Genomic DNA, 12,985 nt, shown 5'->3' with positions numbered 1-12,985 from the left:
AATATGCTAACGCTAGCTAGCCTGAGCTAGAAGCCTTGCTTTGGTGTTTTAAGTCATGACTCCGTCCTGCTTCAGGTTAATCATGCTTTAAATAAAGTTTAATCATGTGTATATACCTCTCACTTCATGTGTTTGTACTTTTATGAAAGTATCAGGTAAAAACAGGGCTACCAATGAGATCTCTGTGAGAGCCCACTGCTACCGCTCAATGAAGAAACTAAAGCCACCACACCAGCTGAGAGTAGGACTAGATTAAGTGACACGTTCAAAGTTCTGTTGAACTTGTTCAAGGTTCCGTTCAACACATGTTTTACTCGTTTAATGTTACCACAGCTTTGATTGCCATTGCTAAGACAACACTTTAGAACTTTAGTGGTTTTCACGATAGCTGAACAGTGGTAGCCTAATACAGACCAGGGTAGCTGAGTGGGAATTGCCATGCTTTGTTGTTGGGTCTGTTGTTAACAAATTGGAGTTTGGTTTGAAATGTAAACAATAATGAGATTACTACTTATTCCTGACTTGATGACTGCAATGACAGTAACATATTCCACTCAGCTATTCTTCAAACTGCTGATGTTCTACTCAAAACTGTCCTGTCATCTTTACTTCTTTCTTTATAAACATATGGCCCAACTTCCTTGCTTTTGTACTTGATGTTTCTACTTTTCAAGAGGAATTAGGAGCAAAACCTTCACTCTACTGTTGTTATTGGTACTAGGCTACAATGTTGCACCACTCACCTACTGCTCTGCCAATACTGTTTGAAGGTAGGTAAATGGCACAAGACAATAGGTAAGTGGTGGGAGACAGAATAGCCAAGTGGTGCAAGACAGTAGGAAAGTACACAAAGTTCTTCATTGTGGTCAAGGGACATATCCAGCGCAGCAGGTTCAGTACTGTTGCAGTAGTCATGGTCAGGAGGACAGTCCAATTCCACAGACGGATCATTCATGGTTTCTGTGTTGGGACGCTCGGTCCTTTTCCAAACTCCGGGCTGTGGGGCTGGAAGACTGAAATTGTTCCATTGAAACAGCACTGGAACAGCTCCCTTCTTCAGACGTCTGCGCCCAGCTGGAGTCGGAGGCGCTATCACATCTTCACTTAGAAAGTGTCGGCTGCAGACTCGTGTGTTTGTTGTAAGAAAGTTGACTCGTCGAATGTTAATCACCCACCGTTTATGTAATTCACTGTCTTTGGGAAAAGTAAAAAAAAACTAACAGAAGAATTGCATCTGGCAGACACTACATTGCGGCACACAGCAGTGATGGCTGGAAGAGCTGTCATCCCATTTTTTAAAGGACACTTTCGTACGTTTACACGTCATCGTGTTATAAGTCAAGACAAAGTATTACAAGTAAAAACATTAACATAAACATTAAGATAAACAACAACCACGACGACGAAAATTAACCATTTCGGATGTTTTTGACGACAAGCATTCAATGCTAGCATACGGTAGCACAGCATTCTACGATAACCGGAAGTTTACATCCATCCTGAGATTTAACCAGAAATACGTCATGCTCGCCTGTGCATATCGCCTATTTGATCCTGATTCGATCACCCTCACAGCTATCCTCCAATCACAATGATTATGCAAATATTGGAACTATCACTTTTTTTCTCCACAGAACACGTTGGTATGCAGTTGCTAAGCAACCATTTTTTGCTAGTCCAGTCTGTCAGAAGTTGCTAGCTCACATCTAAATTCTCAAAATACATTCTGCAATTCCAACTACAAAACGTCTTAGTTTAGATTTTAAGCTTCAAAATACAACAACTTGCCTAGCTAACAGCTAAATGTTTGTTTTTTACTTTGTTATAAATTCTAATTATATTTTCAAGGCTCCATATGTTGTCATTGAAATATTCATGTTATTTCCAACAACCAATGAACAACTCCACTGTAAATCCAGCGCATATTGAACATTTGAAAAAGTATTCAAAAGGAATCTCTGACTCTAGTAACCCTAACCCTGACTAACCGAGGGGGGCAGGTGGCGTGACCCTAGGCCTGTGTCCCAAATGGCACCTATTCCCTACACCGTAGGGCTCTAATCAAAAGTAGTGGACTATATAGGGAATAGGGTGACATTTATATTTAGGAACCCTAACCCAGGTGGACAGGTGAGGTGACCCACACCTAGACTTCTGCTCTGCCTGAACAACACAGGGATAGGCCTAATACACTAAAGTGGTAGGTGGAGTGACTGACCCCCAGGTAGTGGGGAGAACTGACTGTCATTCACACAGACCCCTGGGTTGTGTTCAGTAGGGTACACCGTAGCAAAAACTTGCTGCAATGGCAAACAAAAACAGGTGTTCATATTGGACAAATTCAGGTATTGCTCCCGTTTTCTCTGAACAGGCCCCTGCTCTGCCTCAACCCAGGGATGGTAACCCTATCACTCTCTTCTGTCTAATGTGGAACATAATGTTAGAGGTTGCATTTCTTTTTACTCAATATGTACATTGAACGAACTATGAGTTTTGACTTTCTGCTCAGTCCAATCTTGTGTTGTGTATATCTAAATAGTGAGTCATTTAAATATTGTGGATCAATAATCTGGGTTATTTTGTTATAATTATGAGTTTTACCTGACGTTGAATCTCATTAGAGATGTTTGTTTTATTAAATTATAAAATAATCCAGTTTTATCCACATCATTTTTGTTTTTCTTCAGGACATTTTTTCTCATGTAGAACAACTTTGTTCTGGCCATAACCAGCCTGATCCCGCGAGCTCACATTCTGTTTCTTAGCGAACCATCTGGTTTCACAAGGCTAACTTTTTTCCTTCTTTTTAGTTGTTTGCGTTGGTTAAATAGTAAAGTTGTAAACCTCAACTTGCAGTCACCCCCACAGGCTTTCCTTGTATGCAAGCTGGGAGGGAAACCTAATTAAACTATTGTGTGTTTCTTCATTTCTTCACGCCTTTCTCTCAAACACTAAACACCAAATGCTGTAGAATGCATTTACTTGGACTTACTAGCGCTGCAACATGAGGCCAATACATTATAACAGAGAATAAATTGATGATTGTTCTGTTTAACATAAAATAGTTACAACGTGTATGTTTTTTTTATTTTTTACATAATGCACTATATAGTGTATAGGGTGCCATTTCGTACGAAGGCAATAGGAAAGGCATGCATACACTATCAGTCAACATCATTGTTACCATCATCACAAAATCAAATGTTGAATTACTTGTTGAGTTCAATGAAATGGGAAACCATCAACAACAACAACAAAAGAAATTCTATACACTGAACAAAAATATCAATGCAACAATTAAAGATTTGACTGAGTTACAGTTCTAATGAGGAAATCAGTCAATTGAAATAAATTCATCAGGCACTAATCTATGGATTTCAAATGACTGGGAATACAGATATGCATCTGTTGGTCACAGAAACCTTGAAAAAAAGGTAGGGGCGTGGATCAGAAAACCAGTCAGTATCTGTTGTGACAACCATTTGCCTCAAGCAGCGTGACACATCTCCTTCGCAACAGGCTGTTGATTGTGGCCTGTGGAATGTTTTCCTACTCCTCTTCAATGGCTGTGCGAAGTGTCTGGATAATGGTGGGAACTGGAACACATCGATCCAGAGCATCCCAAACATGCTCAATCGGTGACATGTCTGGTGAGTATGCAGGCCATGGAAGAACTTGGAGATTTTCAGCTTCCAGGAATTGTGTACAGATCCTTGTGACATGGGGCCTTGCATTATTATGCTGAAACATGGCGGCGGATGAATGGCACGACATTTGGCCTCGGGATCTTGTCATGGTATCTCTGTGCATTTAAATTGGCATTTATAAAATGCAATTGTGTACGTTGTCCGTAGCTTATGCCTGCCCATACCATAACCCCATCGCCACCATGGGCCACTCTGTTCACAACGTTAATATCATTAAACAGCTTTTTCAGCGTGCCAGTGGCAATCGAAGGTGAGTATTTGCCCACTGAAGTTGATTATGACACTGAACTCCAGTCAGGTCAAGACCCTGGTGAGGACGACGAGCATGCAGATGAGCTTCCCTGAGACGGTTTCTGACAGTTTGTGCAGAAATCCTTCAGTTGTGCAAAGCCACAGTTTCATCGGCTGTCCGAGTGGCTGGTCTCAGACGATCCCCTGGTAAAGAAGCCAGATGTGGAGGTCCTGGGCTGGCGTGGCTACACGTAGTCTGGAGTTGTGAGGCTGGTTGTACGTACTGCCAAATTATCTAAAACGACGTTGGAGGCGGCTTATAATAGAAAAATTAACATTCAATTCTCTGGCAAAAGCTCTGGTGGATATTCATGCAGTCAGCATGCCAATTGCACACTCCCTCAAAACGTGAGATGTCTGTGGCTTTGTGTTGTGTGACAAAACTGCACATTTTAAAGAGGGCTTTTATCGTCCCCAGCAGAGGGTGCATCTGTATCATGATCATGCTGTTTAATCAGCTTCTTGATATGCCACACCTGTCAGGTGGATGGATTATCTTGACAAAGGATAAAATGCTCACTAAAAGGGATGTAAAAAATGTGTGCACACAATTTGAGAGAAATAAGCTTTTTATGCGTATTTCTGGGATCTTTTATTTCAACTCATGAAAGATGGGACCAACACTTTACATGTTGCGTTTATATTTTTGTTCAGTGTAGCTCATTGCTCCTGAGAAAATAGCTAGCTAATCAGTTAGTAAAAGTAGTAGCTGTACTCAGTGTTGTGTTTGAGACCACCTAAAGCAAGACAGAGACCGGGAGGGGGACAAGTGGTCCGAGACCGAGTCAAGACCGAGACCAGAAAAATGCGAGTGCAATTCAAGATCATGATTGTAATTTTGTCAAATCACCACCATAATAGGAGTTCAAAATGTCCAGTATTTCTGTGTTCATATTTCAGAACATATGGATTCAGAATAGTAAAAAAATGCATGCTGAGGGAAAATAGAGCCACTCTACAAATTATTACTAACCCAAACACAGTGGGGAACAATGGGCCTTCTACGCCTTCAGAAAAGGGCTAAGGATTTATAAAATAATTATAATAATAATATTATTATTATTATTTAAAATGATGTTCTGATTTAATCTCTTCAGTTTTTGTTGGAAAAGAAAGGGTTAACACTGAAGAAGAAAAAAGATCCAATCAGGATTTTTCTTTGCTGGTCTCTGGGGAGATAAATCTAGCTAGCTAAGTCAGCCATTGGCTAGGCCATCATAAACTAGATAAAGGCATCTGCCATTTAACTGTATTAGGGCACAACTTTGGAGTGACAGTTGAATCAACCAATCACATTTTGACTTAATGTGTGGGACCGTTTTTACAAAAACGTATGGAAACTTCTGCCTTCTTGAAGGCCAACAGGTCACTGCGCAATAAAGAGCAGTAGTTTTCCCACGGTCTAGCTAGCTAGCTTTTGTTGTTGGCTAGTTTGCAGCAGCTGCAGCAGGTGTTATCAAAAAGGATGGTGTTGCTAATTTGTTAGCTTCTCCCATTTCAATAATACCTTTCAACAAGAAGTTAAGTTTCAAATGATCATCATCTGTTGAGTGGAACTGTGCTTTTTATAGCAGCGCGCTTGCTGTTGTTAGCCATCTCTTTGAAAATAACATGCTTGCATTTCAAGTGGAACTGACAGCATTTCAGCAACATTAAATCTTATTAAGATCCGTTCATATACACCCCGAGGAATAATATGACACTTTTAAAAATAAGTTCTGACAAGCGACCACTTATAAATTGTTATTTTCACATTTTCATAAATTCTTAGAATGTTTGGGAATTACATATACTAAGGCATTTGTGAAAATTCTATAGCAATATAGAGTGGGAAAGGGGCCGTGCGTTTGGAAAATTAATAGACACTGCAGTAAATATAACCAAATAAAAACATATGTCTTGTCCAGTACCAAAGTTTACACAGACCGGTGCGCTATAGCCAAACAGAGCTACAGTAGGCCTTTATACAAACAAGCCTTTTGCCACATTCACTTTGAACTGGACTGTGTTGACAGGCAGTTGCAACAGCGCGAATTTAGATCATTAGAACGCATTCGCCAAAAGCCACAAAATACACCTGAATGGATTTCTGCAACTAGGTAAACACCACGGGAGTCCTCTTACATTTGGGAACTTTACAGTCCTATTGATCAAACTATGAAAAGGTAGGCTCTCTCTCGCTCTGTTATGCACATCAACAACAACAAGATCAACAACTAATGCTAGCCAGAGAAAGATGAGCTAAAATCTAAAGAAGGAACATTAGATAAACTCTCTCAAATTTTTCAGCTAGTTGGCCATCAAAATTGCACTGATAAACGATGGGGAATTGTAGCCTCCTTGTCTTTATGCAGCTTGCCTGCCAATGCATGCTTGTCCCAACCAAGCACCCAAGCTAACTGGCTAAAGATGGCTAGCTTGCTAGTTAGCTACTTCCAGACACAAATGAGAGAACAGGCTGTTTCCATGTTATCTATAGCGTTACTGTATAAGTATTCCTTTATTTGCCTACAATTACTGTAGCTAGCCAGAATGAATTTGCGAACGCAAGAGATATGCTAACTGGAAAACAGTCGTTCAAGTTCTTGTTAGCCAACCAAATGACACCTGCATCTCTAGCTGTGTATAGCCACCGAAAAATGATATGAGGGGAAAAAGACTGTCACTCACCCACTCCTCCAATAGCATGACATGACATCCTCCTAGCAGCTAGCTATCTAGCTAACGTTAGGCTCCGTGTTTTTAGCTTGCTACATAAATAGATACGCTAGTCTAAAAGCCACGTTATGACTGACTTGTGATTATTGCCCTTGCTAGTTTGATTGTACTGACATTCCCAGCCTTAGTTACATTCGTCTGTTTTTGTCCAGAATATTCAGTCATTGAAACTGATGTACCAGGCCAGCTGTGATGTACCAGGCCAGCTGTGATTTACAACATGATAGCAATATTTTTTGTACTACCAAGAAATAACAAGTGCATACACATCGCCTAATTGGAATATAATCTACAGGCAGCATGAGTGTGCAGCTCTGAATGTCCTTGAGTGGCCCAGCCAGAGTCCGGACTTGAACCCGATCTAACATCTCTGGAGAGACCTGAAAATAGCTGCGCCGCAACGCTCCCCATCCAACCTGACAGAGCTTGAGAGGATCTGCAGAGAAGAATGGGAGAAACTCCCCAAATACAGGTGTGCCAAGCTTGTAGTGTCATGCCCAAGAAGACTCGATGCTGTCATCGCTGCCAAAGGTGCTTCAACAAAGTACAGAGTAAAGGGTCTGAATACTTATGTAAACAAAATATTTAATTTGTTCATTTTTCAGATATTAGCAAACATTTCTAAAAACCTGTTTTTGCTTTGTCATTATGGGGTATTGGGTGTAGATTGATGAGGGCAAAAAAAACAATTTAAACAATTTTAGAATAAGGCTGTAATGTAACATAAATGTGGAAAAAGTCAAGCAGTCTGAATACTTTCCGAAGGCACTGTATATTTGGCCTGGCGAAGCGATTTTATGCGCTGACTGAATGGAAGCTGATAATGAGTTTTAAACTCCACTTGTCTCTGGAAGAAATTAGGAGTCCTCACTGTCTGAGACCAAGTACAAATGTATCTGACACCGAGATAAGACCAAGACACTCAATATGTGGTCTCGAGACCGGACTCGAGACTAGTCTTGTGTACTACAACACTGGCTGTACTGGCTGCAATATGTAGGTAGCTAGATTAAAAACGTTAGCTAAATAGCCAGCCAATATGCAGCTAGCAAGCTAAATTAGATCCTTTGAAAAGATAACTAACCAGCAAAGCAGTTTAGCTAATCTAGATGTCAGCATGCATAATTTGGAAATTGTCTTCCCATTTCAGTGTTTTAGAGAGTTATGAAAATAGTCTTGTCATTTTTTGATGCAATGTGCTTACCCTTTTCATGTGCTAACGTTAGCTAGCTGTAAAGGTCACTACTGTAGAAAATAGTTATTCTTGCTCAAGCATGCGATGTCACGTTTGCTTTTTGAATTTGATTGGCTGATGGGGAAGAATTGGCAGAGTAGCTTAAACATTGGCCTTAGAGGAAGAAGCTCCTCCCAGACGCCCTAGAAGGCACCTAAATCACTTGAGCCAGAGCGGAAGAGAGGCCCAACTCGGTGGAAAATCTGTCTCCCTCCAGCAGATGGCGTTTTTTAAAATTGTTTCACCCACCAAGCAAGGAGTTTTTGTATTGGGGTCAATGAGTGTGTCAAATTTGGTCAACAAAAACATTTATGGCTTATTTTCTACGTTTGGTTTAGTTGATCGAATAGAAGTTTCGTAATGCTTAAGTTGTTACGAGTGTATTGATATAAGTAGGACACGTGACATTCCGGCAACTTTGAGAAAAAACACTTTATATCGGAGTTGTCTCGAGATGGCTATGCATATTCATGGCATGAGGCTTGTAGCATAGCAAGTCTCTCCATTGAATACAGGCAGTTGACGTCAACAACCCTCATCGAATATTCAAAAAGGATTACAATAATGACATGTATCCACCAATCCAAAGAAAGGATAGGCGGGAGCTAGACAGCCCGCTGTGCTGCTTTGTGGACAACAACTCCTATTGTTATTCATAATCTTTGCTTGAGCTCTTGCTTCATCCGCTCTGGTGTGACTCACAAAATGTCAGATAATTACTATAGCTCCCACCTTGGGCCAATCAGTGTAATTTTGTTTAAATGCTGGATCTCTATGGCAACCCTTACAAAAATGAATGTGTTGCGTCAAACTTCTCGCAACTGTGTGACAAATTTGCTTCAAACTGAATAGTGTGCCACAAAATTTTGCCAGAAGTTTGCCACTAGTGGTGAATCTGCTGCCAACAATAATATTTATTGCCACTAGTGGCAAACATTTCACCAAAGGATTTTTACCAGCAAACAATTCTTAAAATTCTGTTTGAATCTGTGGCAACAATATTTATTGCCGCTAGTGGCAAACAGATTACCAGAAGTCGTTTCTGGTGAACACGAGTTCTAAGACCAGTAACCGTTGATGACCAATCAGGGGGATTAGAAAGATCTGTTGGAAAATGGAAACCAAGCTATCCAGCTAGCTACCTACCAAAGTTTTCTGGTGAGTGTCTAACTTATTTATTAAACTTCCTATTAAACGTTTAAATTGTGTTAGCTAATTTATGCCTAGTTAGCAAAGTCATTTTTTATGGGACCGAGTGAAACATTGTTGATACCAGTTTCAATCTGCAGCACCACTGACTGGCTAGCGGACGTTAGCTATCATTTTTGCACAATTAATATGATTGCTAGCTAACTAATGATTTACCTAAACACATTTTAGGTGAATACGTTGCTCTTTTAATACCATGTCAATATGCCAGTGTCACTGTTCAGTAGCATGTTAGCTAGCACAACAGCTAAGGTAGCAACAATATGAGCTGACTTGACATCAACGCAAGACAACTTTTGCAGATGGATACCCTTCCCGAACCCGTTGTGTTGGAAGAGGCCGTATTGGGAGAAGGATACATAAACACCCTGGAAAGATGTTTGTGGTGCACTCACAACACTTTTTATTCTGATAAATGAGTATCTCCTTAAAGCTTGATGAGGTAAGCAAATGCATGTATTATTCTCATAAATGTAGCCCATATATTCATTCTTTGTAACAATTAGATATTTCATTGCTTTAAACTAGTAGCTAGCACATCTTGATCATGTGTTGTTCCTTCGCTCTTTCTAGAAGCAATCAGTTACAAGGCTAAAAGACGCCTTCAAGACAACTAATAGACGACTGGCTCCTTGTACTTGGCCTATATACTCACCAGACATGTCACCCATTGAACATGTTTGGTATGCTCTGGATCGACGTGTATGACAGCGTGTACCAGTTCCCGCCAATATCCAGCAACTTCGCACAACCATTAAAGAGGAGTGGGACAACATTCTACAGGCCACAATCAACAGCCTAATCAACTCTATGCGAAGGAGATGTCACGCTGCACGAGGCAAGTGGTGGTCACACCAGATACTGACCAACAGATGCATATCTGTATTCCCAGTCATGAAATCCATAGGGCCTAAAAAAATTTTTTTTCAATTGACTGAACTTATATGAACTGTAACTCTGTAAAATATTTGACATTGTTGCATGTTGCGTTTTATTTTTGTTCAGTGTATATAGAATGCCAGTGTCAGTGAGAAGCATAGCAAAATCAAGGCAACTTTGTAACAGCTGACCCCGATTTCCGAAAAGCCAAACCCGCCGAGTCTACCTTAAGATACCAAAATAGAAAATGTTTTCAGCAATTGTTTTCAGTATCCTAATTTTATTTTTGTTTTGCGGTTCCTGATTGTTTCAGTGCATGCATTCAACAAGCTTTGGACAAAGGACTTCCACTGGGCCGCTATCTCCAAAGTTAGCTCAAAAAGGCAATAGTTCTGAACTGGGTTTGATTTAGTTGTTTTAATTATTTACATTTTGTTAATTATCTTTTAAACTTCCACTGGTTGAAAGCTATTGCTCAGTTATCACTTAGCTCATGTAAATTCTGTAGTTGCCCCTTTAAACATCTTAAGGTCAACATCCCCATAGTGTTCATATTTCTCTCATGTAAATGTTGTACCTACATAAAAAGATTCGATAAACAATTTATTTGGGAAATATCCAGTCTTTGCTATTTTCTTCATTAGCATGCAGATGATTTCAAGTTGTATTGGATTGATTTTTATCTGTTAAGACATTGAATACATGTTTAAAATATTTAGTACATTTATACTGAACAAAAATATAAACACAACATGCAACAATTTAAACGATTTTGCTGAGTTACAGTTCATATAATGAAATCAGTCAATTGAAATAAATTCATTAGGCCCTAACCTATGGATTTCACATGTGAGGGCAGGGGCGCAGCCATGGGTGGGCAAAGGCCCACCCACTTGGGAGTCAGGCCCACCCACAAAAGGTCTTTATTACATTCAGAAATACTCCTCAGTTTCATCAGCTGACCAGGTGGCTTGTCTCAGACAATCCCGCAGGTGAAGAAGCCGGATGTGGAGGTCCTGGGCTGGCGTGGTTACACATGAGGCCGGTTGGATGTACTATCAAATTCTCTAAAATGACGTTGGAGGCGGCTTATAGTAGGAAATGAACATTAAATTATCTGGCAACAGCTCTGTTGGCCATTCCTGCAGTCAGCATGCCCTCAAAACTTGAGATATCTGTGGCATTGTGTTGTGACAAAACTGCACATTTTAGTGAGCTTTTATTGTCCCCAGCACAAGGTGCAGCTGTGTAATGATCATGCTGTTTAATCAGTTTCTTGATATGCCACACCCGTCAGATGGATGGATTATCTTGGCAAAGGAGAAATGCTTACTAACAAGGATGTAAACAAATTTGTGCACAATTTGTGAGAAATAATATTTTTGTGCATATGGAACATTTCTGGGATCTTTTATTTCAGCTCATGAAACATGGGACCAACACTTTACATGTTGCATTTATTTTTCTTCAGTATAGTCTGTTTAGTTTTCTTTGTGAGAAGCAAGTTTATTTAAAGTTTTGTGATTTGGTTTATGTAGATACATTTCAATGTTAACACACAGTAACCCTGATCTTATTTGCATATTCATACTGAGTTTGCAACAAATTTGCAAACAGAATATTCGCCAGAAGTTCACAATTCGCTGCAAATTTGCCACAACACTAATTTGCATGTGAAAATATGAGCTTGCCGCAAATTGGCCAAAGGTTTGCCAGTTCTTTCAGTAAGGGAAGAGTATCATTCACCGAAGTTTAGTCAAAATCGGGCCAGTGCTGTGAGACATCGCGTTTCTAACGTACGAACGGATGGACAGAGACCGATCCACAGTCTCCTCCCCGTTTTCATCATGGGGGACAAGCAACAGAACTTGTTACACAGAACAAAGTCTTTATTTCTTAAATAGAATGGAAACTGTACAAAGCCGGAATGAACAGTTATTTGTGTGTGTCGCAGCATGCAGTCAGTGGTTGAGTCCCTCAGGGTGGTGTGGTCCTGTAAAGCTGGTCCAGTTTGCGTCGCAGCATGTTGTAGTTGTCCCGGGTGCCTGGGGCGTCTGGGTCCAGCTTCAGAGACAGCTCGTAGTGCTTCTTCGCCAGCTCCAGCTTCCCCCAGCGATGGTACAGCACCGCTGAGATGGAGGGGAGAGAGAGGAGAGACACATACATTATTGTGATGCCAAAGACACATGTTGTGGAACACTCATAATTATTCAGAATAAACATGCCTCTGATGTTAAGAATAAGGAATCACAATTCACGTCAGCCTATATTCATGACATTTCTATCTGCAATGTTCCACCTTGTACCTACTGAAGGTGGCCCATTAATTTACTTCATATGATGTTTGACCAACAATGTTTCTAAGTGTTACTCTTGCTTGAGACCAAACCTATCACATTATCCCAAAACAATTAATTAAATATACCACATTGAATATCATGGAGGTACTATGGCTTTATTTACGTGGCAAGTGTCTTAATACGAAAGAGAAATATACTGTATATGAAAAACATTTTTGTGGGTCTATAAGAACTATGGTCGACATCAAACGTAACTCGGAGCCCACTGGTCTTACCCAGATTGCCATGGCAACTGGCAGCATTTGGGTTGATCCTCAGAGCCTGGAGGAAGAAGCCTTCGGACTCCTGATTGGGCACAAAACACAGGACGTGTTTCAGTGTGTGTGTGTGTGTGTGTGTGTGTGTGTGTGGCTGCAATTAGGAGTGCAGTCCAAAAAATAGTTTCAATCCCATTGACTTCAATGCTGATTGTCAAACATGCACTTATCTGAAGTTCGGATTGGGTTGAGGTTAGGGCTGGTACAATTACCAGCTGAGCGAAGACGGGACGGTCGGACATTCATGCGGTTGAGTCTGTTTCTGCGGTAACATGGACTCTTAACGTGATGGAAATGTGTTGCTCCTTGCCGAAACAAGCAAGGTGTTGT

At 40.5% G+C, this 12,985-nt stretch overlaps 1 protein-coding gene across 1 annotated transcript in view; it reads right to left on the bottom strand.

Annotated features, from left to right (window-relative positions):
- Positions 1 to 11,909: 11,909 nt before the first annotated feature.
- tmtc4 (transmembrane O-mannosyltransferase targeting cadherins 4) overlaps positions 11,910 to 12,985 on the bottom strand; it is a 39,636-nt gene continuing 38,560 nt past the window's right edge. The window contains exons 17-18 of the mRNA XM_041863673.1: positions 12,614 to 12,683; positions 11,910 to 12,167 (exon numbers count right to left, since the gene is read on the bottom strand). Of these exons, the coding sequence (XP_041719607.1) occupies positions 12,016 to 12,167; positions 12,614 to 12,683 (222 nt within the window). The 3' untranslated portion in view covers positions 11,910 to 12,015. The remainder of the gene's footprint in view (positions 12,168 to 12,613; positions 12,684 to 12,985) is intronic.

Source organism: Coregonus clupeaformis, chromosome 40, assembly GCF_020615455.1.
Source record: "Coregonus clupeaformis isolate EN_2021a chromosome 40, ASM2061545v1, whole genome shotgun sequence".
NCBI lineage: Eukaryota > Metazoa > Chordata > Actinopteri > Salmoniformes > Salmonidae > Coregonus > Coregonus clupeaformis.
The sequence above is the reverse complement of the archived record's forward strand: the minus strand, read 5'-3'. Positions and strand labels throughout refer to the sequence as shown.